Here is a 24,606-nt window from a genome sequence, read left to right as displayed (position 1 = left end):
CTCTTAAAGCTGAGCCACAGACATGCTACTCAAGCTATCTTTGTTAATTGCTCAGAGTGAGAGGCTCCGTGATTGGACATGTTGCTTTGTTTTCAAAGCTTTTGAGTCATACTACTTGTCCCTTTTCTCCACACGAGGGCCGATACACTGTGACTTTCATTAGTGAGCAATATGTTCCCTCCATCTGTCCCGAGCCCGCTGCCCCCGAACTGAGAGAACAGTGAGTCTCTGCTGGGATGTGATATTTCTCCTCAGTGAATACAGCATTTCAAAATAAAATGTGACACATTGTTTTGTGAGATACTGTGAAGACTGAATTAATATTTGCTCCAATTTTATGTGTATCCATTCAGCTGAGGAGACTTTGGAAGAGCAGCAACAAACAACTACAAATACCATTTGAAAGCAATTTTTAGAATAAAGATCCATTTAAATCCTCTTGTGACCTTTCTTTGCCCACAAAAATAGACTGTAATAAAACACTTTACTACAATGCACTGTATAGCTCATCTTCAGGCACTGGCATGAAGTCAGCTGCAGTCCTAGGCCCTGTTATTTATATGTGTAAGAGTTATACAAAGGATTCCTTTTCTTAGAAGGATGATGATGTTTTTAAATGAGAGTTACTGGGAAAGCCAAATAAAGACCAACTGAACCAGAAAACATAATCATGGAGGATTTATTATTTGAACTCTCAAATGTATTAAAAGCACTTGAATCCTAAGTACACACTGTATATATTTAAATTTAAACAGACAAAAATGGCCATACATGAGATGTTGGCAGGGCATCACTTTATAGATTAAATACACACATCATTAATGTTGTGAAGCATTATTTAGAACACAAATCAATTAGGTTAGAGCTTTGTGAGTCAATTTCCTGAGAGCATGGCTTCTCTTAACACCTCTGTCATACAAATGCAATCATATAATTATCAGTCAACCAATCATGAGTGTTTATCATGGTGCCTTTATTATAAAATAAGACCGCCCTGTTATTCAAGATAATCCTCTAACTCTAATTGCGTTTTAAGAACCATGTCAGCGGGATGAGACTCAGAGCCCGACTGATTTTAATGGTATGGGTGATGTGTTTTCTGGTGGAGAGGAAGATGAGAAGATTGATACAGTTCACATGTATGTTAGATATAAGGCTACAACCTGCAGATGGTAAACTCATCTCAGCACTAAAACTGGAAACAAGGAGAAACAGCTAACCTGTTTCTGTCCGAGGATAACAAGTGTGGCCCACCACTCTGCTGATGCTCATATCTCATTTATATGTTTATTCCGTACAAAAACCGCAGAGTGAAAAAGCAGTCAAAGAGTCATGAGCAGATACTAAAGAGATTCCTCCACGTTCATTCTGTCTTTGATCTACCCTCGACAGTGAGTTCGGAGGTGGGTCGTGCAGTCTGGCTCCGCTTCTCACCCCCGCTGCCCTCCTCGGGGCCCCAGCCCAGCTTCATGGCACACCTGTCGGGGGCTGTGGTCGGTATCAGCATGGGGCTGCTGATTCTTCGAAGCTACGAGGAGAGCCTGCAGAAACAGTGCTCCTGGTGGGTCATCGTCTTCTCCTTCATCACCTTCCTCCTCTTCGCCATCTTCTGGAACATCTTTGCATATGAGCTGCTGGGGGTGCAGATACCACCTGCTCCCTGATGATGGCCCCCCACCCCACCCATAGGCCCTCCTCCACATGCACACTGACTCCAAACCCTGTTCCAAACAAAGGTTCCCCTTTGACCATAGTTAACTTTCCCATTTCCTCTCAAGTTAGACCCAAATGAAATGATATGAAATCATTCAAAACTAAAAATCGACCAAGAATCTTTTTTTACAGATACTTTGCAAATCAAAGAAAATATGTCTCTTTTATTAAAGAGGGATTACAGTAGCAACAAGTACAGGTGAAAGTTCCTCAGATCCATTTTGAGGAGCATTATATCTTTTTATATATACACATTGAAATCTCATCCACATTACCAGCACTAATCTTTCAATGAGCATTCAACCATTGTGCTCTTTTTCTTTCAAAGGCTTTTTTGAAAAGCTGTGTCATCATTTGTTTCTTTTGAGTGCATCTTTCACACATGTTAAGACCTCAAGTAAGAAGGATCTGACTTTGCCTCTGGTGAAAGGGAATAAAAGGGAGGAAAACTGTAGGAGTGTGTGCTGCGGCAGTGACAGTGTCGTCTGTTGTAAAGTTCAGAGATCAGGATCAACTGCAGCATCGCCCTTTAAACCAAGAGGGTTTCAGTGTTTTGTTTAAAGGCACTAGAGCAGCGTAGACGCCTGAATCTGAGTCCTTTGGCTGTGCCACAAATCAGAGCCACAGGAGGAGATTTAGAGAGGAGTTTCAGGAAGAGCATGTTTATTTCTGGGGGCAGCAATTTATAGAAAACTCACAGAAGCACCAATGAAATTAGATTTTTTTCCCCAACCCTGCTGTAACTCACAGGGGTCACTGCGGCTTTTTGCAGAATTGCTGGCACACTAAGTGAAAAACAAAAAAACAGCTAACAGAAGGTTTTCTTCAAATGGAGCGACTAAGTAGATGATAAAGCATCTGTCAAAATTCATTGTCCCCCCCGGTTGCAATGGGAATAAGAAACCCTTTCCCAGAGCAGTTGCAGGAAAGAACGGTTTTAGAATTTTTTTTTTTTTTAAGTTTTATGTGGTTTCTGTCTTAGGAGTACCTTAAAGTCAGAGGCATCACAGTCATTTTCACTTCATGGGGTCTTTAAAAAATAAGACGACATCATTTTTTTCCTATATTCCATGACATTATACCTACACTGTGGATACAGAAACATAGTTCACACAACACTGGACAAGACATGAAGATGGGAAATGAAAGTGACTGCGTGACAGGAGAGGAAAGAAAAATAAGTTTCTGAGAAAACGACAAGTTTCCCGGATGGTCGTCACTTAAATGAGTCAACTCCTCCTGTTTGCTGTGTCAAACGCTAACCACCAACTTGCTAGGCGCACCGTGTAAAATATGCCATGTCATGCTCTGTGGCTCTCGGCGAGACAAGGACACACACAAACACAAACACACACACAAACACACACACACACACACACATTTCTCCTCTTTGTCTTTGAGAGCAGCCACTGCCTGATTCTGTAGGTCAATGTGGACAAACCGAAGAGAAGAAAACCACACACACACACACACACACACACACACGAACATATACACGTACTGGCCTCTGCCTGTTCTCGCTCTGACAGACTGAACTGGGGAGGGCGCGGATGTGTCATCACCTGACCTCTGACCTTCGTGTCCCAGAGGGCATTGGGGTCTCTCTGTCAGGCCCAGTCTATACCTCAGTTTCTCATTCTTAGGGACTGTATACTTTTGTAAAGGAATGTACCTATAAAGAAAAAAAAAGAGTGTTATTAAGTTGTCCCCGTTTTTCATTTGATAGTGGATGTGTATATTGTATGTTCATAACCAAGAGTATATTTATTTGTATTTTTTTTCCCCTTTGAAGGGGGAAAAGAGAAACGTTTCAAATGGTGCAAAATTAATGCTATGATTGTTGTTCTCCTGATAACTCCTGTATGGCTTTGATCCTCTGAAAAATAGTCTATGAGGCAGAATCCCCTGGTTTGTTAGATGACCACCGACGACTCAAGCTCACTTGATTTTATAAATCTTTAGTGCTTTACAAAATAAGCCATAGAAAGAACTAATTCGAGAGGGCAAACGCAGAGGAAAAAAAGGTGTTTGCTGGTTTGAACCCCGCTGATTGGTAGCTTCAGTGAAACTCTATTTTTTTTGTGTGTGTGCTCAAACTTCATTTCTGCGTCGTGAAATATTCAAAGGTTTAGGTGAAAGAAGACAAACTGTGCAAGTACAAGCCGGTGAAACTCTGGACTGTTTATGTTTTCACGTAGCTAGACTCATTTTTACAGCTTGTTCGCCGACTTGTTTGTAGTGGATGCAGCTTCATTTTTCCAAGTGCCCACATCTCAAACTGTCCCCGGCAGTGTGCAGACGCCTCTCCGGCATTTCTTATTTTGAAAATAACAAATTATGAACAGGGCTTCTGTCATATATTATCTGCGGAGTGGTTCAAGCTTTTTGGAAAGCTGAGGCGAGGATAGCAATTACATTTACTCATGCTACGTTCCATTTTTCAGTCGTTCAATCAATAATTCATTTAAATGTCCACTGGCTGCCTGGGAATTTTTTTTTATGCATTTGCCAATTTTGATAGTTGGTCATAAATACAGTCCTCAGCATTTGCTTCCACATGAAACTGTCAATTGTAACAAAAGACTCCATGTTAAATGATGGAATCTGTGTGAAATAGCCAGAATAAGCCATTTTCAGATACATAAAGACAAAAAAAGAAAAGATCAGCCAATACGTAGTAGTAATGGATCCTTGATGGAAACTCTTGTGTATACTAGGAAATATTATTGCTTAGGATAGCAAAGATACATTGATGAATAATGCATACATATCCTGTTAGCCTATAATGAAGATAAAGAGGATGCCTGAGAGGAGGTTAATGTGCCTCTTTAACTTTAGATTCATAGGAACCCAGAAGGGTTGTAAAAAGGGCTAGTAAATGGCTATGTTCTTGTAGAACACATTAACTGTGAATATTACCCCTCCTGGAAGTACATGCAGGACTAAAATCGAAGGCTTGTGAATTCTTGATGCCCCTAAAACTCAAAAACATGCTACTCGATTGAGTTCTTTTCATACACAGTGAAATGTCCAGTGTTTCATTTGTTATTTGTACAAGTCTCTTCTGAAAAAAACGCAGACAATAGCAAGAGAAAATTAACAACAAGGTTGGGGAGGAACGTTTTCAGGAGTAGTTTATAACTTCTCTGTAAGCCAAATCTCCTGGCCCTGTGCCTGAGCTGACCACAGCACCAACATACCTTCTAAAAAGTCATCTCCGTGTCTGACAAAAAGCCTCTCCTGCACTCAGACAACATCTCATCTTAAAGGAGAGGATTGATGGAGGCCTGACTCACATCCTCTGGTTGACGGCATGTGACGGTATTGGTCTGTGAGGGATGGAGGGACGGCAGGTACAACAGACAGCGCTGGCGCTCTGCAGAAAACCTCAGCAGGGCTGTAAAGCAGCAGCTTTCGTGCTTTCCCATCCTGTCGCGCTCATGTCACAACACCCCCGGTGTCAGGATGATGCATGGCTGTCGCAAGGATACACCAGAGCCCAAAGCTAGACCATAAACAGGATATCTTCCTTTAATAAGTGGATCTGACAGGCTGCATGATGTTAATTTAATTGCCGTCTTTGAGTGACATATTTGTTTTCAGCAGTATAAGGAATGCACGGGTGGAGGATGGCATGAGCCTGAATAGGAGCAGACTATGAATAACATGTGATCCATCACTTTGGGTGAGCCACATGCTCCTTTTGATTGGTTTCGATACAGTCATGACTGTGAAATGATGTAGAAAGGTTAGTGCCAACTTGTTTGAACCCTTGTTGATGTGACTGCACCCAAAATACTGTTTATTTCTGTGCTCGTTTCATTCAGAATTGCAGCATACTTGACATTTATCTGACTGATGTTTCTTATTTCCTGTATTTTGTCATAAGTGGGCTTTTTTTGTTGTTGCACTTATTAAGATGTAGTTAACCGACGTGTTGGCGTGTGCCATATTCTCTACTGCCATAAACATTCTTTGATGCTTTTTTACCTCCCTCTGCCAATCCATTGTGCTGTTATGCCCAATGCCTTGTTATAGTATATAAGCCCAAGACTGAGCACCGGGCAGAAAGGCTGCTTTGCTCAAAGCTGTATGGTATATTCTACATGCATAGAATCCATAAGAGGAAGAAGCCGCAGTGCAAACAGCTGAAGTTATTAAGTAGCTGCTCTGAACTGCTACTTGCCAACAAGCTGGCCAGGTTGCCTTGTCTTAGTTTTTATTGCCACTTGGATATATCTGTATATATATTGTGGCCAAGTCTCACTGCAGGACTGTGCAGGTAAAGCAGGCGACTGTAGCTCCAGAGATGGAACTGTACTCACAACGTCATTGGATGCTCACCAGTGCATTGTTTGGCTGAAGATGAAACATGAAATGAAATGAAATGCAAATTATCCTGGTGAGGTGTCAAACTGTGAAAAACTAATTTTAAATTTGTGTTAATTAGCCAGTAGGGCTGGCTTGGACACATAAAGTCAGTGCAGACTAAGCATGCATCTATGAACCCCAATGCTTGCAGGTTGTTATAGTTCAACAATCTCTCCAGCTTTCCATTATGCTTAACATTTAAAGTCTACAGTATTAAACTTTAAATGAGGAATGCCTCTGAACATTCTGGTTTTCAAGTGGATTAGTGAACACTGATTTTTGTGTACCACAGCTAGAAACAATCATAAAAGACTTTGTCTGTGAGAGTATTCAGGGTTTCTCTCTGGAGATGAGGGTATATTTTCTCGTTTGTAATGGAGAACATTGCTAAAGTTTCCCAGTTTCTAGCTGAGGTACAGATTATTTTCATGTTCACAAATACTGCCTGAGCCACTCGACATCATGCAAACATCACAGGTGGTTTCTTAAAATCAGAGTTGTTTCCCTCCAACGGGTTAGAATGAAAGAAAAAAAAAGAGTCACATCTGTGCTGCTGTGGTAGTTTTTTTCCCGAGCTGCTTACTTGTATCGATAAAATGGTGCCAAGCTTATGAGGTTCAATCTCTGAGACCAGACAAGAGGTTGTGCCAACACAGCGTTTACAAAAAGAAAAAGCAGAAGAAGCTATTTTTCTCTCGGTCATGAGGAAACTGAAGGAAAACTAAATTTACAAATGGATAATTTATATCAAAGTCCTCATTAATTATTTCACAATCTATTGTACTTTTTAAATGTTCTGAACGGAACCATTTTATATTGTATATATATGAATATATTTTGTTTTATTTTGTACTGTTCATTGTACTTTGCTTTAATTTAGAAACAATATAAATAAAGAACAATACTGTGGCAACATCCTACTGCTATTGTTAGTGTGTTTGAGCAAAATCATTATCATTGAACTGTGAAGAATCAATCAATATCAAAAAATGTATTTTTAATTTGTCTTTTTAGTCCTCTATAACAGTGAACTTGGCTTATTGTTCAGACTTGACGTGACCTTGGACTCAGAGTGTGATGGGCATCTTTCACTGTTTGCCGACATTTTCTAGATATATGATTATATGATTAATAAAGAAAATAATATGTAGAGTGATCAGAATTTAAAATAATTGTTAGTTGCAGTTGGAGTCCAGGCAAAGAAAGACTTTTACTTTTGCTGTATGACTGAACTAGAGCATATGTACACACACGCAGAGCATAATTGATCTTGAAAATGTGGTCGAAGGCTTTTACACAACATGTGTAAACTTCTCCCCATAAGTTCTACAAAACTCAAAAGCTCAATGCACTCTATTTCATATAAAGACTTTATTATTTGGAAAAAATACAAAAAAAATGACAAACATTAAAGCAAGTTTAATGTAAAAAAAAAATTCTGTGCAATAGTTGTCATTTTTATCTTGTTTTGAGCTTCTTTGCTGGTCTCTGATCAGCATCTGAGCACTTCTCTACCACACTGCTGGCCTTCACATCAACATCCTTTAGAAGTGGGAGCTGCTGCTGTTTGGCTATGGTCATCGCCCACAAACACAGCTCCAGTCTGTGGGGCGTCCAGTCCTGCTGGGGATCCACTGAGGACGAGAGGGGAGGCCAGTCATCACAATCACAGCAGATTTAATTTGGCTGATCAATAGGACTGCACAGTTAATAAAATATTGTCAAAATCATGATTTGGCCAAGTTCAATGTGCTACAAAACAGCATTATAATGAAGTACTGGCCTACAAATCTTGTTCTCCAGATTAAACAAACATGTTTGTTTGGTACGAATCCCAAAATGTATATGGTTATATAGTTTTTTTCATAGAAAATTGAATTTGTGATGCAGTAATAATCATCCCAAAACAAATCATATCGCAATCTCTGCCAAAACAATCACAATATGCTGTTTGTACCATATTGTGCAGCCCTACTGTTTAACAGAAAAAGACCTTTAAATGTCAAAGTGACAACAGATTTGAAAAAGTGATCTAAATTAAAATATAAAATACTTTTTTTTTTTAACTGATAAAGGTTAAAAAGACACATAAAACAATAAAACATGAAATCTTTTCATATATCGACAAAGCAGAATACAGATGCATCTTTAGCACTGTAAACACCAAAGTGGCCCAATGCACTTGTACTTCTATCCACACTCCCTGTCATTACCTCACCTTTGTTTAGGTTTTCAGTCCTCTCAACCATTTTGCCCAGGTAGAGAGCGTAGTGCTTGGCTGTGTATTGGATTGGCTTTAGTCCTGGTACACTCTCCATGGCTTCATCAGACATGAATGCAGTCTGTTCTGGAGCTCCTGCCGCCAACACAGCTGGAGCAAAATGAACAGTCAGCCCCAAGCCAAGCTGAATGAAGCCATGAAGTGAATACAAACTATTTAAACAGAGAGCAGGGGGTCCCGGCCGCTCAGTCCACCAGTGTGTGGACTGTACGCTTACTGAGAAGGCAATCACTATGTGCTTTAAGAGGATCACAGAAATGTTTTATCAGTATGAATTCTTAAGCTTTGATCTATCTGCCTATGTGCCGGCGCTAACCTGAAGCGGTGGCTGGGCCGACTCCTTTTAGGGAGCTGAGCTCTGCAATCGCTGCCTGCACATCAGGCAGGAGGCTGAAGGCCTTTCTGGAACATTTCTCCACAGTGTCCTCACTGTTGGAAGCCACCAGCTGCTGCAGCCTCGGCCTGAACTTCCCCCTCTGCAGAAAAGCACACAGGGCCAATCAAGGACACAGGTGAGGCACGAAGGGCTGTGAATGCCTCTTCTTAACTCTATGATATAATAGGGTATTTACTTGAAGAGTGTGGGTGCTCCTTGGGATTATTAGGATTTAGTGTCCAGACACTACTTACAGTGAGCTTCCACTCCATCAGTTTCACCAGCTCCGACAGAGTGATACGTTTGTCAGGTCGACTTGAAATGAGTGTGGGCAGCTCTTCTTGGTACCTGACCACAGATCCACACAGATTAGGATCAGTTATCTTTATTCTACGCAAAGCAAGGTTGGCTAAACACATTTCATATCATATTCATAGCCATACATATATACACTTATATTTACATTCATAAAATAGACCAAAGAACAATAGAGAGCAAAAAACTATCCCAAACTCAAGGTCCACTTACTAGCTTTTTGCAGATCTTTCAATTTAATCATATGGCCTTTATTAGCAGGTGGAGTTTTCTCGGTTGTCATGGAGATATCATGAGCGAATATGGACAGAAAGTACTAAAAGTGTTTTTAAAAAAGTGTAATAAATCTTTAACACTGATCTGGAATTTCTATAAATCAATTTCCATGACAACTGAGATACAGTTTTGGAGAAGGAAAGAGTCTTTATTGACAGTCATTGGTTGGGATTGTTTTTTGTTAACTGCTGTTAATTTCCTAACTCAAGAATAAATGCATTTTGTGAAGAGAGTTTGCATCTGTTGCTGTAAGGAAAGGGGATTTACCACTTGTCAAGGTTCAGCAGTTTTCCGGGTTTCTTGCCCTTGGCCTTGGCCTCCACTACATCCCAGTATTTCTCATACACACTCCTCCATGTGGCTGAGTCCTCACAGGCAAACAGAGTACTCATGGCAGCAGGGAGCTCACACCATCACCTACAAACACTGACAAAACAACGTTTGTAAAGCCTCTATTTTACATGCATGGACTGTACAACTGTAGCATTAAACATATTATTGTCACACTGCCTTGGATTAAAATATTACCGCGTTGAAGGACACTTAAAACAAACCAAAACCACCAAAGGACCAATAATCTACAACTTCCTCTTGAATGAACTGAAGCCGTGTGACGAGACTTCCGTTATGACACACGGAATTCCCGCGAGATTACAGAGCAAAAATACAACTTCCGGTACCGCAAGCAGTGAGCAACAGTTTCAGAAAGGTTTGTCCCCTGAAATACTTCGTTCTTGACTTTGCCTATACGCTGTTACCTAATAGGACACATTTTTTCTGATATTCCTCTAATTGTCCGACAGACTTGTAAAACTTGTGTCGTGCACGTTTCGTCTTTGCAAAAGTGCTCGGTAGCCAGGTTAGCCAGCTAGCATTAGCATCACATTCCAGTCATGTTTATGGTGCAAATACAGCACAGAGAGAGAGAGAGAGAGAGAGAGAGAGAGAGAGAGGTAAGTAAAGCCAGTGGCACCCAACACACCAGCAGACAGGTGAACTCGGCGAGGAGGCTGCTGGATGTACATAGCTCACATTTAACCCTGAAGTAAAGGGAGCGACCACAAGAGATAAAGGGTGTAATGATATCAGGCAGTGGATTGTGGCACTGGTTGTCAATCTAGTGTTAACTCTCACAGTGTTGGGATCGTTTTGTCTTTCAACACATCATCATGTGAGCACAAAGCAGCTATTAATAAATCACTAGCACGAGGTAAAAGGTGGTTAACGCGAACGAAACGCGACAGACAGATAAACAGACATAATGGACACCTGACAGTATTCAAAAATAATAATCTGTTATCACACCAAAGCAAGAAGGTGGGTGTCATCTGGCCATTATATGATATTCTGATATATTGAAAACGAGATTATACATCTCAAGAGGTTTAATCCTGATAAAATGACTTTGACTCTATGCAGCTGAATTTCCCTACTTCATGCTCTTTTATCTAATTTTATAGTTTTATCCAGAAAGTGCAAATAATAGTTTAACATCTTTGTATATGCTTACATTTATAGTCAATCCTCAGTTGATGATAATTCACTATGTTAAGTCAGTTAAGTCTATGCAACATAAGCATACATCTGTCACTGTCTATGTCTGTGTGATAAAAGTTTTACAAGTTAACATTTTTCATTCAGTATTTTTTTATTTAGTTTCTGATGGATATAATATATCAGTCCTAACAGTAAACTCAGATGGTATCATGCGGTGTGTTGCTCACATGCCTGTCTCTCTCTCTCTCTCTCTCTCTCTAGCGTATTGGCTCTCATGGGAACACATGAAGAGGACTCTGTGCTGCTGCAGACTTTGACCAGGCTTGTGGTTCTTCACCAAGTAAGTACTGCAACCGTGTCATGTTGAGAAAGATATATTACTGTGTATTTCTTTCTTTGTTACAAACTGCCACCTCTCCTGTCCCCTACAGCAAGTACTGTATGAGTTAGATATCTTTTTTAGCTTGAGTGCCACCTTCTGGTGGAATGATGAACTGCCTTGAAATCATTTCATATTTGCAGTGCTGTAAAAGTAGCAAATCAATTTGCAGTTCACCTGATGTATCTTCTCACTTTAATTTTTTCTGAGCTCAAGTAGAATTATTTTTGTCGTCACCAGGAACATGGAGAAGATGTCACGGGTTACCACAGCCCTGAGCAGCAGTGCCGTCAGTGGCCGAACTATGTTCTGCCACTTGGACGCTCCTGCCAATGCCATCAGCGTGTGCCGTGACGCCACGCAGGTGGTGGTAGCTGGCCGCAACATCTTCAAGATCTACGCCCTGGAGGAGGAGCAGTTTGTGGAGAAGCTGAATCTACGCGTCGGCCGCAAACCCTCGCTCAACTTCAGCTGTGCAGATGTCATGTGGCACCAGATGGAGGAGAACCTGCTGGCCACGGCTGCCACCAATGGGGCGGTGGTCACCTGGAACCTGGGAAAACCCTCTCGTAACAAGCAGGACCAGCTGTTTACTGAGCACAAACGCACTGTCAACAAGGTGTGCTTCCACCCCACAGAGGTTTACATGCTGCTAAGTGGCTCGCAGGATGGATTCATGAAGTGCTTCGACCTGCGCAAGAAGGAGTCTGTCAGCACTTTCTCAGGTAGAATATTGTGTGAAAGAAATAAAATCACCAATGTGTTGGAGCAGAAGTAATGTTTTCACTGTTAGAAATTATGAAGCAAACTATATCTGTGGTTGTTACTGCTTAATATCCCTGATTTTTTTTATAGGTCAGTCAGAGAGTGTTAGGGACGTCCAGTTCAGCATGAAGGATTATTTCACTTTTGCTGCATCCTTTGAGAATGGCAACGTCCAGCTGTGGGACATCAGGCGACCGGACCGCTACGAGCGAATGTTCACCGCCCATACAGGCCCTGTGTTCTGCTGCGACTGGCACCCTGATGATAGGTAAGAGAAAGTGACTTTGTGATATAGTCCTGAGAAATGGGAGGTTTTCCTTTCTAAAGGTATCTTGTATTGTCTCTGCCACTTGCTATTAGTAGTGCTTTAGTCGTCAGCTGATAGCTTTCTCCTTTTATTTCCATTTCAGGGGATGGCTGGCCACTGGGGGCAGGGACAAGATGGTGAAAGTGTGGGACATGACCACTAACCGGGCCAAGGAGATCTACTGTGTCCAGACTATTGCCTCAGTGGCACGAGTCAAGTGGCGGCCTGAGAGAAAGTTTCATTTAGCCACCTGTTCCATGATGGTGGATCACAACATCTACGTGTGGGATGTCCGCAGGCCTTTTATTCCCTTCGCCACCTTTGAGGAACACAAGGATGTGACCACTGGTATTGTGTGGCGCCACCAGCACGACCCTCATTTCCTGCTCTCTGGCTCTAAGGACAGCACACTCTACCAACACATGTTCAGGGACGCCACTCGTCCCGTGGACAAGGCCAACCCTGAGGGTCTGTGCTTCGGACTGTTCGGTGACTTGGCCTTTGCAGCCAAGGAGAGTCTGATCAGCAGTGACGCCAACAGAAAGCCTTACCCTGGAGGCGACCGCCGCTACCCCATCTTTTTCTTCAAGAAGCCAGACCCGACAGAACAGTTTGCTCATGTGTCCAGCGCTCTTAGCGTCTTTGAGACAGATTTGGACAGTAACCGCATGGACTGGTTTGTGAAGACAGCACAACTCTACCTCCTCAGCGGGAAGCCGTTTGCTGAGCTGTGTGATCACAATGCCAAGGTGGCCCAGGAGCTCAAAAGACCTCAGGTCAGACAAATCAATACAGGAACAAATCTCTTTTAAGAGCTGTTTTTTCCAGCCAGGTTTTGATGTTGTCACTCTAAATGTAACCGTGGCAAATAATTGGTAGATGTATTAATGCAAAACTATGATATATTTCACATTACTTGCAGCTTTTCTACTAATTATTTTCTTGATTAACTGTTTGCTAAAAAAAATGTAGACGCACACAGCCAGTGGTGACGTCTTTTTCATTGACAAATAGATTAATTGACTAATCACTGCACCTCTAAACAGCTTGTTACATTTGCACTACAATGACTGCGCTCGGGTTATTTGCATTCATTGAATCAACAAACTTAATACCCCATTATCATCAGAAATGGTGTAAGTAATGACAGAGTAAAAACTATTTATTATAAGGTTTTATAATAATGATAGAGCCTGCAGGATTTCAGTCCCACTTTCTGTGCATATTCAATATTTGTTTATTCATGAACATTTCACTTTTGAGATATTTCTTGCTTGATTTAAAGTGAATACACTTTAAGCAGAATCATTATTAGATATTAGCAGATTATAAACAACAAAAACATCCTGCTAGATCAATAACTGTAATCTAAATAACCTTAACTTTTTTTCTTTAACTCAAAAGGTTTCCACAACATGGACCATGTTGAGAATTATGTTCTCTGACCCAGCAAACCTCACAACCCCTGGTCCAAACCACAACCTCAGTAAACTGGGCACCTTGCCTTTAATGAACAGGTAAATTAGCTTTTTAGTGTGCCATCTCAAAACGGTAATGTCAGTCATTTACAGACTAACATCTAATGCTGATGTACATTATGCTTTTCAGTTTCAGCATGAAGGAAATGGGTTCAGTGATGGGCACAGAGAGCAGACTGGACCGCAGTAAAGGTGAAAGCAGGCAGGACAACATCCTTCTGGAGCCTGGGAACCCGCACATAAGCAATAATAATGAAGGTGAAGGTCATTAAAATTAGAAGCCAATCTGGTTGTCCGTATGTTCTTTGTATAATATCCAGGACTTGTATAAATAAGCCATTCATTCAATTTCCCTTCAGAAAATGAGGAGACAGAAGGCAGCGAGGGCCAGGCTGAGTATATGTTCGGTGATGCGGAGTTGGATGACGATGACCTCTACTCTATGGAGCATGACAACCAAACAGGTTAGTCATAGTCCCATCGCTGCAGAAATTAAAGTTGCTTACCTCAGTAACTGCTATTTATAACTGCCTACATGCTCAGCGCTCTTTTGTCTAATATTCTCTCGGCTCCTTTTGTCATAACAGAGGAGCAGGAGTACACGCTGCCCCAGGAGGCCTTCCAGCTGCGCCACGAGATCATGGATAACCCGTCTGCTCCGGAGCACCTTCAGCAGGACAAAGCAGACTCCCCACACGTCAGCGGCAACGAGGCAGAAGTCACCTGTCTGACACCCATCGAGTCCTTCTCACTCATCTCCATTTCCCAGCCGCTGTTCAGCCCACATCTACCTGCCAGCTTCTTCTGCCCCATTGTGCGGGAGATGCTGAGCTACTACGCCGAGCAGGGCGACGTACAGATGGCCGTGTCTGTGCTCATCGTCTTGGGGGACCGAATCCGTAAAGAGATTGATGACCTAACCCAGGTCAGTGAGTAAAACACTGCTGCCTTGTTCAAAAACTGCATTTAAATACAGCAGCTTTGGACTATAGGTTTTTTTTGTTGGCAGTAGTTGTTTAGGTTAAAACAGCTTATATTGTGCTCAAAATGCTCCTATAGATAAGGTATTTCTCTGAACACATATCAAACATATTAGGTTTAATGTATTTGTACATGAAATTCATCATCAAAAAATCAACAAAGTTTAGGGATTTTTTAGGCCTTATGTATGACTGTAAGTTCTAAATAGTTTACCTGTCCACTACTAAAACACCCAAGTCTTAAAATGCAATTAAGATCCGAGCAGACCAAATAGGAAACCCTCAACAAGTTCTGTTTCCATTTCAGGAGCACTGGTACATGTCTTACATAGACCTCCTGCAGCGATTCGAGTTGTGGAACGTGTCCAATGAGGTCATCAAGTTGAGTACGTGCAGTGCCATCACCTGCCTGAATCAGGCGTCTACAACACTGCACATCAACTGCAGCAACTGCAAGCGACCAATGAGCAACAAGGGCTGGATTTGTGACAGGTATGAACATCAAATTCATCATTTAATTTTAGAGAGATCAAACAACTACTTTTGGTTGTAAAACAAGCACAAACATTTTAACATCTAGTAATGATAAGAAGATTAATACCACTCATATCTGTAGTACACTAAGTATGAAGCTACAGCTAGCACCCAGCTATCTTAGCTTAGCATAAAAACTGGAAATAACTAGCCTGGCTCCAACCAAAGGTAACCAAATCCACCTGCTAGCATCTCTAAAGTTCACTAATTGACATGTTCTATCTTGTTTGTTTATTCTGTACTAAAACTGCAGTGTAACAAACAACAAATTGCTGTTGTTGGATGGACTGCAAGCTGCATTAGCTCTCAGCTGCTGTTATTTTGAGTGTAATTCCTGTCATTATTGCTCGTGTTGTCTTAAATGCAACTTCTACACAGTCCACTGAATATTGATTGAATTCAGTCATGAGCCGACCTCTGACAAGATCCCTACATCTCTACTCTAGGTGCCACCAGTGTGCCAGTGTATGTGCAGTGTGCCACCATGTGGTGAAGGGACTGTTTGTGTGGTGTCAGGGCTGCAGCCACGGTGGACATCTGGAGCACATTATGAACTGGCTCAAAAGCAGCGCCCACTGCCCCGCTGGCTGCGGACACCTGTGTGAGTACACCTGAGCTCATCACAATCACCGTTTACACCGCTGGTGCTCTGTGGGAGTGGGAATGGGTCCTCACACCAACCTGGATCACACACAAACACCACATACAAACGAGATGTCTTCATTCCTCCACATGGAAGCCTGGAGTCCTTTGCCACTGTTGAAAGATGGATACCTCTGTGTGTGTGTGTGTGGGGGAGATTGTCTGAGTCTAAAGGAGGAAGAGGTTTATATGTGCTCTCCTGGACAGCTATTCAAGAGCAAACACAATCATGTGTAGATTCCTAGTTGTAGGAACTGGTGAATTTGTATATAAGCAGATGTTACGATAGATATTCAAAGAATATAACAATATTTTTGTGAATTCACACTTGCTGCATTTTACATTGTTTTTAAAACCCCTCAGTAAAATCGTGAAGGCTGTACAGGAACAATTGTCTGCTCATCTTAAGTGGATTGTTTGTAAATAATAACTCAACCTTTTTTTGAAGGACTGTAGATAAAGTTCAATTAATTTATATGACAAATAACTCTCTATTCAAGCAACTTGAAACTGGACCAGTGAAGTCTGTTTTGTCAGCAACATTTAAAAGAAAATGGTTTATCTTCCATTACATACATAGTTCTTCTGATGAGTAACAGTCAGTGTAGACTGAATTCATGTGAGCTTGCACTGAGCTTCATATATTCATTCAGCTGCACATATTCAAACCTGGCAGCTGTCCAACACATCCAGCCTTTTACTCTTCTCTGCTGAGCAGTTCCAGTGGAGCAGTCAGGATAAAAAGTCTTGCTCGAGGGCACTTTAGTCAGAGGAAAGAACACTACTTATTCATTTTTCTCCCAACTGCACTATACTCTCATGGGCCCAGTAATCCCAACTGGCAACCCGCCAACATCTCTAGCCTCTAGTCTACCAGGTACACACAATGTGTGCTGCTCAGAGTAACACTTATTTGTTTATGATAGTTTGTATAGCTCACCACTGGTGATATACACAGAACAGATGAGTGTAGAAGCCAACCGAGATAGGAACAGCTTTGTCTTGGGTGAAATTCGACTGTTACTATCCTGTTACATCCCAGTACTGTGTAGCCTGATGGCAACTGGTTGGAGGACGCTACTGCCTAGTTGTCATTTTTACTGGCAGACCTTTATGATATGAGTCAGTTTTTGCAGCAAGATGGAGAATATTTTATCAGTTCAGGCTCAACTCTGAGAAACTGAATGTGTTTGTTTGGGTACATTTACGTTCTGGATGCCAGAAGTGTCTGAAATGTCTGTCTTCCACTCCCGTCTGCCTCGTTGAAATTTACTAGTGACACATTAGCATCCTATATACTGGCACACAAAACAGGAAAGCTTTTGTGCGTTTCAGAATGCATACGAATTAAAAACATCAGTGAAGCCATGTGACCTATTTTGTTTGCAATGGGAATTTCAAAACATAAATGACCTTTTCATTCACTCAATTTTGAATTTAGAGAGAAAAAAAAACTGAACAGTAACAGAGGTTGTTCGTAAACAGCATCAGACAGAAAAGAGCACCTTTACTTGTGATAGCTAAATATATCACTGGTGCAGTAATCGTCATCTCCTAATGGTTTTCATTCCCACTTATAAATCTACAGTTGTCCTGTCAAAAAACCTGCAGGTCTGAGGCTACTGTATGTGGATCCGCTGATAAAAGCTAAACTCCAGCCAACATCCATATACCGAGCAGCAACTGTCATCACATTGATTTACTGCCAAGGCTGCAGGCACAATAAGAGGATTTTCAGATGTACTCGTATGAGGACACCCCAACAATCAGGATGGGGAATCCCTTACACCGAGAACTGCCCCTGTAGGGTTAGAAATTTAAATACTGACCACATCAGTCAGATTGATATGCCACCCAATCAGTTCAAACATCTGGACAGGCCCTGGAGTGTCTGGGGACCACACATTAAGTCCAGGAGTGAAGGCGAGCAATATCCAGCGTTGATTAGAGACTCTAAAATAATTGGTAAATGTTATAATATTCCACACACCTGCTTAAGTCTAACGCAGAGCACCATCAATCCAATTAAGAGATTTTATAAGCTGTAATAAAGAAGCCACTGACAAATGTTAAACACAATTGAGGTGTAACATATTAGTGAAACATGGATCTACACTGTAGCCCAACCCCTACGCAAGATCGTTTTTTAATTTCTATTTTATGCAATCTGAATCCATCTCAGCACCACAAATTGGCACAAAGAATAAATGAATAGATTTTCAGAATAAATCTAAATAAAAATGGTTCCAGATCACCTTAGATTTGCAGACAGACTAAAACATACAGCAATATATTTTTTCCACACTGTTACTTGTGTTGTATACTACATTTTACTGCTACTTGACCTTTCAACTATTTTATACAACTGATCTAAAAGTACGATGCTGCTAGTGGGTATTTATGTTTACTGTTTGGATCATTTTGCCAGCATGTGTGCACATAACCACTCAGCCTTTCACCTCTCTACTAACATAAATAATGAACTGTGGGACTTGCAATAAATTTGCAGATATTCACTTTGAGCTGTTATGAAATCAGTGTTTTTGTCACATAATTATTTTTGTAGATAAAAAAATATAAAGCAAAGTTGTCCTGTCTCACAAGAATGTGCTTTTACATCTGATTACACCATGAAATACATTTAAACTGAAACAAGATCTGTTGCATTGAAAAGAAAGAAATGATACAGTATTTAAGTATACACCCTCAACTTTAAGGCAACAAGATTTTAATTAATGTCCACATAATCTTGCATTTCAAGGATTTGGCAAGATTTCAGGATAAAACAAATTGCGTTTAAGAAGCTGCGCAGAGAATCCACTGAATGATCACCAGTTCATTGCACCACTGAGTGAAATCCAACTGGACTGTCGGGTATTTTATTTTTTGCTTTGAAAAAGCTAAAAATGTAATTCTGAAATATTATTCATATCTCTGCATCTACATATATAAATGTCCACAACATTACAGTACAATGGATTGAAAAGACGCTCCCTGGTGTAACATATAGTTGTAAATGATTAACTGACGGTTTCACACATTTCCTTCATCTTAAGCTCTTAAAAATGCATTCAGCAGGACATTATTAACACCTAACAGCATACAAATAAGAGTTCATTCAAATAAAGCAAGACTTCTTTTAACTACAATTACTTTTAAGAAATGTACCTCTTCGGCTGGCGGCATGAACATAGTTTAAGCCACATTTCATACAGGAAGAGAGTACAGTTTTTAAGAAACATTTCACAGTATTATAGCTTCTGATCCACGATCAGTCCCTCCTCCTTTAGGTGCATTTTGCACAACCCAACTACAGGAGTCCACTTAACACCAGCACAAGCGTGTGAGGGCCAGGTACCCTTCATGCCTGTTTGTCATTTCCCTGCAGTAGCTGCCGTTGCCCTTGGCCTTGTCCACATCTGGCGAGCTCTGGGCCATCAGCCAATCCCAGAGGAGCCGCAGGTCAGCTGCTTCGCTGCCCGAGCCGTTCCGGTCCGGCAGGGCCGGCCTCGTCTTTGGCCTTCTCCCATTTCAGTGAGATTGTTCAGGGTGGTTAGTTCACCCTCCGTCAAATATTTGCAAGAGCCTCTTTAAAGACAAGGAACAAAGGTTATTTTTTCTCCTGTTTTACCAACCACAGAGCAGCACAAACTCCATCCAGTGTGAGTTTCTTTTAAGTTGTCACCTGTAAAGGTTAAGGTCGCTCCCAGCTATCTGAGACTTTTTCAGAGGCACTCAGTCGCCTCAGACTCTGAAGCACAGTTTGCAGGTTCTCTGCTGTGTTGATGAAACAACCAGACACCAGCATTAAACTCCACTGACAACACAAAACCACTTCAATCAATGAGCATTACACCATCTTACCCAGTTTTTCTTCATGGGAATCCAGCTTATTTATTAGCTCTACAACACTGGAGCGTGTCAGGTCATCCCCAGCTACAGCAAGAAATAAAATCATTAAATCATTTTTATTTTATTTTTTTTAATCACAAAATAATTTGTTATCCAGCACAGGAAAACTCACCTTTGACACCAGTGTCAGCTTTTGTTTTATCTTCTTCGGCAGTATAAGAGCTGCTGTTCCCATCAGTAGAAAAACAGGAGAGCAGTTCAGCACAGCAAGCCCTTGACTCAGTCATTAAGGCACTCATGTCCTGAGCCAGTCGGTGGTTCTCCACGAGCTCAGCATGGACCCTCCTCCATGCCATCTTGTCCTCCATCAGACATCCCTCCATCACGGTACGCAGCTCCTTCTCCTGTGACACCTGGCTCTGCAGGCTCTCCACCTCCTCACAGCGCTACGTAGGGAGTTAGTTAGTTGTGGGTAAAACGCAGAAATGTTAAATATTTGTATGGCAGTGAATTTTTCCTCTGCAGTTACCTTGTGTAGCTGAATGGCCATCTCCTGCATCTCAGCCTCTAGCTGGTCAGCGTAAGCCTGTTCCAGAGCATTGCTGGGAGGTCGAGCACTGCTGTGCCACCTTGCAATAGCCGAGGTCATCTTACGCTTGGGTCCGAATAATCTGAAGAGCAAGAAGGGATTCAGCATTTAATACCATGAGAAAACTAGCACTGTATGCACTCTGGCCAATTTTAAAGAGGGAGTCTCTTACGTGATTCCTATTTCTTTGAGATCATTTTCAGTCAGGGTGAGAAATATCCGCAGGTCAATGTCTTGTTCCTCAAGTAAGGGGAGATACTTTGAGAAGCCAATTTGTTCCAAGAACTCTGCCAGATCCTAATTTGAATATACGATTTTATGGCTGATCAGGAACCCAAGACAGTCCAGAATAAACTTGCCATGAACCAAACACACCATTATAGGACGTATTACTGACAAATGAAAAAGTGAGCGAACATAGACATGCCTTTGGGCCAGTGTAGGAGGGTGGAAGACCAACATGTGCCCGCATCCCACAGTTCACTGTGCCACTGGAGTGAGCTGCATCGTTGATTCCATGGCGACCCTTGCCTTTTGAGTGATGGCCCTTGTTGACTCTGCGAGAGACGTTCTTTTTGCACTGGTCAGAGTCCTGGTGGAGAGAGTTACACCATCACTGCAGTCAAACTAAATCACTAAAAACAAATCTGGTGTTTGACTCTAAATCAGTGGGATTTCTGTGTTCTTGTGTTCACCTCGTTACTCTCCACGGAGCCTTCCCAGTTGAGGCCAATCACATGAGGAAGGCCTTCGCTGCTGCTGCTGCTGCTCCTCATGGTGGGCATGTCATTGTCAAAGAATGGACTGTCATCTGTGGTGATAGCATATAAAATGTTTCGGCAGGTGTCCAAAGATATATAATAATATATATAATAAAGATTATACTAAGTGCAGTTTTTCTTTTGGTGCATTTCTACCAAGCACACGTGTAACTGTGAGAACTGAGTTTTGTATTTCAGATGTCACAAGACTCTGGTAATCATGTGCCTCTCACCTCTGCTGCTGTTGCTCTGGCCGTCCAGCTCATTGATGGGTGAGGTCACATCACGGTAGCAGATGCCCTCACTCTGTTCACCAATATCACGAAACGTCATGTAGCCTGGCGGAGCTGCAGGCGGCTCTGTGAGGAGAAAAAGCAGTATTAACAAACAACTGTCCTACACACAACTACAAATGGCAGCACGCCAGTTTGTTTTGTTTTTTTTACAGAATAAAGCTATCTGCTTAATTGCCAATGTCTCCTCATTTTTGTCACATTTCGTAATAATTTCTGTGAAATCTCTTGCAGTCTTTCAGCACTCAAGGAAAAACTTATTAGACTTGACAACTAGAATCAACACTCTTAACATGTGACCAGTATGAATACAGGTTGGCAGACCGGATTTCTTATGTGACACTACCACACAGTTTGCTGGTGCCTCCTACTCGGAACTTGGCGATGGCCTGGGGCCCATCATGGATGCTAATGCCTTTAGCTCGGTTTCGACTCGGCCTTATCCTCGGGGGAGCGCTGTCCGAGTCTTCAGAGGAGCTCAGGTCTTCAAAATGTCCTGACAAGTTGGAACACACACACCAAATAAACATTTAATCAGAAAACACAAGAAAAAGTAAGGATAATAACCTGTTTTGTAAAAATAAACAAGAAGTTAGTACCTGGTTTGATCCTTGGAGAGCGTGAGTCAATGAGACTGACGATCTTGGTGTAGCCGTACATCATGGCGAGGGCACGGGCAGTCTCTCCTTTAGCGTTGCGATCATCCATTTTAACTTTCTGTAAATGAGAAAAACAAAACAGATGTCAGTGCCATAAGGCCTTAACCCTGTGTGACCCTCTTCTGTGTATAACGTCACCACCCATCCTCAGTGGCGTGCAAATTTCCTGGTGCTGTAGCTCTGTCATTGAGTAGTAACACCATATTTGTGGGGGTAACCTACTCACATGATCAAGCAGGTTCTGAACAATGATTTCATGACCAGAAGCAGCAGCCTCCATCAGGGGAGTGAAGCCAGACCCTGGTTCCCTGTGGATGAAAGAAAAAGTAATGAGAACCTCTGATTCTGATTGGAGTGTAGTTTTTGGGATGAATGAAGGCACTCACTTGATATTAGCATCGGCATTGTTGTCCAGTAGGAACTTCACCATCTGCTGGTGGCCTGTGCTCGTGCAGTGGAACAGAGCAGTCCAACCTCGAGAGTCCTTCAGCTCCAACTCAGCACCTTGCTTTTGAGGTAAGAAAAGCAAAAAATCAAGACAGTAACAAAAACAGTTTTCTTCCATTTTTTAAAAAGACCTTCTCTTAAACCCAGCTGATCCTGAAACTTCGGCTTTAGAGTTTGTTTGATCCAGATTTGTTTTCCTTTTTTCTGCCTTAAAAGCCTCACAACAAGGATCAAGAAAGTTTTAAATACAACGCCCACTCTGATCTAATGCTGGGTTACAATTCTAGCCAGATCTTCAAGAATATTAGGTGCAGTTATGTTTTTTTTAGCAGTATTAATCAACCTCTGTGTTAAAAGAACCATACTGGTTGTTTCAGCCCATTAACTATAAATCACGCTTTCCAGGAAGCATTTGTTTTTCGTTCATTTCACAGTATGAAAATCCACTTACACAATTTAAACATTGTATGCAAAAACTGCTGAAACCTTCCTTGTTGGTACAATGACATTGGTGTTTGCTCACGTTTTAAATTTTCCTACGACACTTTACCTACATGCAATAGTTTTCTGTACCAGACAACGCAACCATTCTTTTGGCATTAAAAGAATAAAGCTTATCTGAACACATTAGACCACTCAACATAACATGGCGTGCACAGTCACAGTGTGACAGAGCCGTTTTGTACCTGAAGCAGAAAGTATGCAATACTTTCATTCCCACAGCTTGCTGCCAGCATCAGGGGGGTCAATCCTTTGGCGGTGGCAGCATTTACATTCACACCGGCCTCCAGCAGGAGGTTTGCAATGTTATCATGGCCGATGTAAGATGCATACATCAGTGGGGTCCATCCTCCAATGTTCTTGCCATTCAGGTCCACCTCCCGTCTAAAAAGATCATAGTGATGAGTACACATAGTGAAATGTGCCACAAAGGCTGAACACATCTGGTGATATTATTGTTATTATTATTATGATGTAGTCACCCACTTTTTGATGCACTCTGCCACCACGTCGTACTGTCCGATGGAGCAGGCGGTGTGGAGGTCCAGGGGGACATCCAGCTCCTCAGGTCGCACCAGAGAGTCACCCAGCCACAGAGAAAGACTGGCACCCAGTTGCTCTGACTCACTGGCTTCGTCACTCAGCTCAGACATTTTCTACCTCTTCACTCGCCCCTCCACACACCTGAAAACACAGGTAGCCCACAGACTTACCACCATAGGTACAGATTAAATGTTCAACGCTTTAAGCCCTGGATTCACACTTTAGTTACCTAAATATCAGACAACGAGAGGCGTTCAAAGTTAGAGGTTAGCTTGTGATAAACATATAATAATGCCAAATATTACTAGCTTCAGACTAGTAGTTCCTTTATGGCTTTAGCTGACTTACATCTTTACTGGCTTTAACTCCCAATTGTGCTCGGTTTGCTAGCTCAACGTTAGCTTGGCGACCCCAGTATGAAGTTTTAACCCGCACAGAGCTCCCAGAAAAACTATGAATAAAATAAAACTCTTCAAACGACAACTTAAACCAATATTTCACAATGTAGCCGAATGTCAAGAGACAAAAACTTACAGTCAACAAGTAGCGTTAGTTTGTTTTCTCAGCGTTTGAAAAGTTTTCTTGTCTTCTGTGTCACACACAATTGGGCTCGTGTTGAACCATGCCCCGCCCTTTCCTGTTTGAATGGTACTGCTAGACCTCTTCAACAGCACATACACTGTTATATACTACTATATATAATAATGTCTGGACAGTGTTGTCTTAAACTTTATTTGAGTTTGTACGAGCCAATGAATCTGATTGTTTTAAGGCACTGATCCCAGAGGGGTCAGCAGGTTAGGGGGGGGGGAATCTGTCACAGTTTAATTTTTTCCATTAATTTATTTTTCAGGTTTGAGATTAGATTTATGAAAAGACAATATGGATACTTAAAATACTGTATTTGCTCACCTCCTCGTGCCTCTAAACCCCTTCAAATGAAACAATCTGAGAATAAATCACACTTTTAACTGCACACAACTCCTGTAAAGAAATGTGACTAGATGTAATGTTATTTCCTCAACTAGCAAATGTACTGTGAAGGGG

The 24,606-nt window shown here is 41.7% G+C and overlaps 4 protein-coding genes across 9 annotated transcripts in view; 2 read left to right on the top strand and 2 right to left on the bottom strand.

The window, feature by feature from the left end:
* rhbdl1 (rhomboid, veinlet-like 1 (Drosophila)) overlaps window positions 1-7,004 on the top strand; it is a 52,985-nt gene extending 45,981 nt beyond the window's left edge. For 5 of the 6 annotated variants that reach the window (XM_051418503.1, XM_051418501.1, XM_051418504.1 and 2 more), the window contains one exon: window positions 1,393-7,004. In XM_051418503.1, coding sequence (XP_051274463.1) covers window positions 1,393-1,664 — 272 coding nt within the window. In that variant the 3' untranslated portion in view covers window positions 1,665-7,004. Of the gene's footprint in view, window positions 1-353; window positions 782-1,392 lie in introns of those variants that run through there. The other variant, XM_051418506.1, reaches the window with a different exon arrangement.
* A 432-nt stretch (window positions 7,005-7,436) lies between these two features.
* zgc:112496 (uncharacterized protein LOC541336 homolog) lies at window positions 7,437-10,003 on the bottom strand. The gene is made up of 6 exons (XM_051418507.1): window positions 9,861-10,003; window positions 9,600-9,758; window positions 8,996-9,089; window positions 8,682-8,841; window positions 8,303-8,455; window positions 7,437-7,718 (listed from the first exon to the last, which is right to left on the bottom strand). Exons 2-6 carry the CDS (start codon window positions 9,722-9,724, stop codon window positions 7,543-7,545), a joined length of 708 nt encoding a protein of 235 aa, XP_051274467.1. The 5' UTR covers window positions 9,725-9,758; window positions 9,861-10,003; the 3' UTR covers window positions 7,437-7,542.
* Window positions 9,968-18,500, top strand: wdr24 (WD repeat domain 24). Its single transcript, XM_051418497.1, has 11 exons — window positions 9,968-10,041; window positions 11,091-11,169; window positions 11,449-11,933; window positions 12,064-12,241; window positions 12,384-13,056; window positions 13,685-13,797; window positions 13,889-14,016; window positions 14,118-14,222; window positions 14,346-14,683; window positions 15,046-15,230; window positions 15,719-18,500. The coding sequence occupies exons 3-11, from the start codon at window positions 11,453-11,455 to the stop codon at window positions 15,885-15,887; spliced, it is 2,370 nt and encodes a 789-aa protein (XP_051274457.1). The 5' UTR covers window positions 9,968-10,041; window positions 11,091-11,169; window positions 11,449-11,452; the 3' UTR covers window positions 15,888-18,500.
* A 105-nt stretch (window positions 18,501-18,605) lies between these two features.
* anks3 (ankyrin repeat and sterile alpha motif domain containing 3) lies at window positions 18,606-24,180 on the bottom strand. The gene is made up of 16 exons (XM_051418498.1): window positions 24,094-24,180; window positions 23,503-23,700; window positions 23,202-23,400; window positions 22,455-22,576; window positions 22,295-22,376; window positions 22,009-22,126; window positions 21,756-21,905; window positions 21,350-21,475; window positions 21,051-21,166; window positions 20,783-20,947; window positions 20,528-20,652; window positions 20,296-20,437; window positions 19,939-20,212; window positions 19,779-19,850; window positions 19,600-19,691; window positions 18,606-19,502 (listed from the first exon to the last, which is right to left on the bottom strand). Exons 2-15 carry the CDS (start codon window positions 23,667-23,669, stop codon window positions 19,609-19,611), a joined length of 1,941 nt encoding a protein of 646 aa, XP_051274458.1. The 5' UTR covers window positions 23,670-23,700; window positions 24,094-24,180; the 3' UTR covers window positions 18,606-19,502; window positions 19,600-19,608.
* Between the last annotated feature and the right edge of the window lie 426 nt (window positions 24,181-24,606).

The sequence above is a fragment of the Dicentrarchus labrax genome, unplaced genomic scaffold (assembly GCF_905237075.1).
Source record: "Dicentrarchus labrax unplaced genomic scaffold, dlabrax2021, whole genome shotgun sequence".
In the NCBI taxonomy this organism is placed as follows: domain Eukaryota; kingdom Metazoa; phylum Chordata; class Actinopteri; family Moronidae; genus Dicentrarchus; species Dicentrarchus labrax.
The sequence above is the reverse complement of the archived record's forward strand: the minus strand, read 5'-3'. Positions and strand labels throughout refer to the sequence as shown.

What these genes read in the sequence shown, in the direction of transcription:
- zgc:112496 (XM_051418507.1), bottom strand. Translation starts at nt 9,724, where the DNA reads ATGAGTACTCTGTTTGCCTGTGAGGACTCAGCCACATGGAGGAGTGTG. An exon ending in CGGCCCAGCCACCGCTTCAG is followed by an intron (nt 8,456 to 8,681) that starts GTTAGCGCCGGC and finishes ATTTTGCTCCAG; the next exon opens with CTGTGTTGGCGGCAGGAGCT. An exon ending in GACTGAAAACCTAAACAAAG is followed by an intron (nt 7,719 to 8,302) that starts GTGAGGTAATGA and finishes TCTCGTCCTCAG; the next exon opens with TGGATCCCCAGCAGGACTGG.
- wdr24 (XM_051418497.1), top strand. Translation starts at nt 11,453, where the DNA reads ATGGAGAAGATGTCACGGGTTACCACAGCCCTGAGCAGCAGTGCCGTC. An exon ending in AGGAGCTCAAAAGACCTCAG is followed by an intron (nt 13,057 to 13,684) that starts GTCAGACAAATC and finishes TTAACTCAAAAG; the next exon opens with GTTTCCACAACATGGACCAT. An exon ending in ACCTTGCCTTTAATGAACAG is followed by an intron (nt 13,798 to 13,888) that starts GTAAATTAGCTT and finishes TATGCTTTTCAG; the next exon opens with TTTCAGCATGAAGGAAATGG.
- anks3 (XM_051418498.1), bottom strand. Translation starts at nt 23,669, where the DNA reads ATGTCTGAGCTGAGTGACGAAGCCAGTGAGTCAGAGCAACTGGGTGCC. An exon ending in TTCAGAACCTGCTTGATCAT is followed by an intron (nt 22,127 to 22,294) that starts GTGAGTAGGTTA and finishes TCTCATTTACAG; the next exon opens with AAAGTTAAAATGGATGATCG. An exon ending in TGGCCATTCAGCTACACAAG is followed by an intron (nt 20,213 to 20,295) that starts GTAACTGCAGAG and finishes CTCCCTACGTAG; the next exon opens with CGCTGTGAGGAGGTGGAGAG.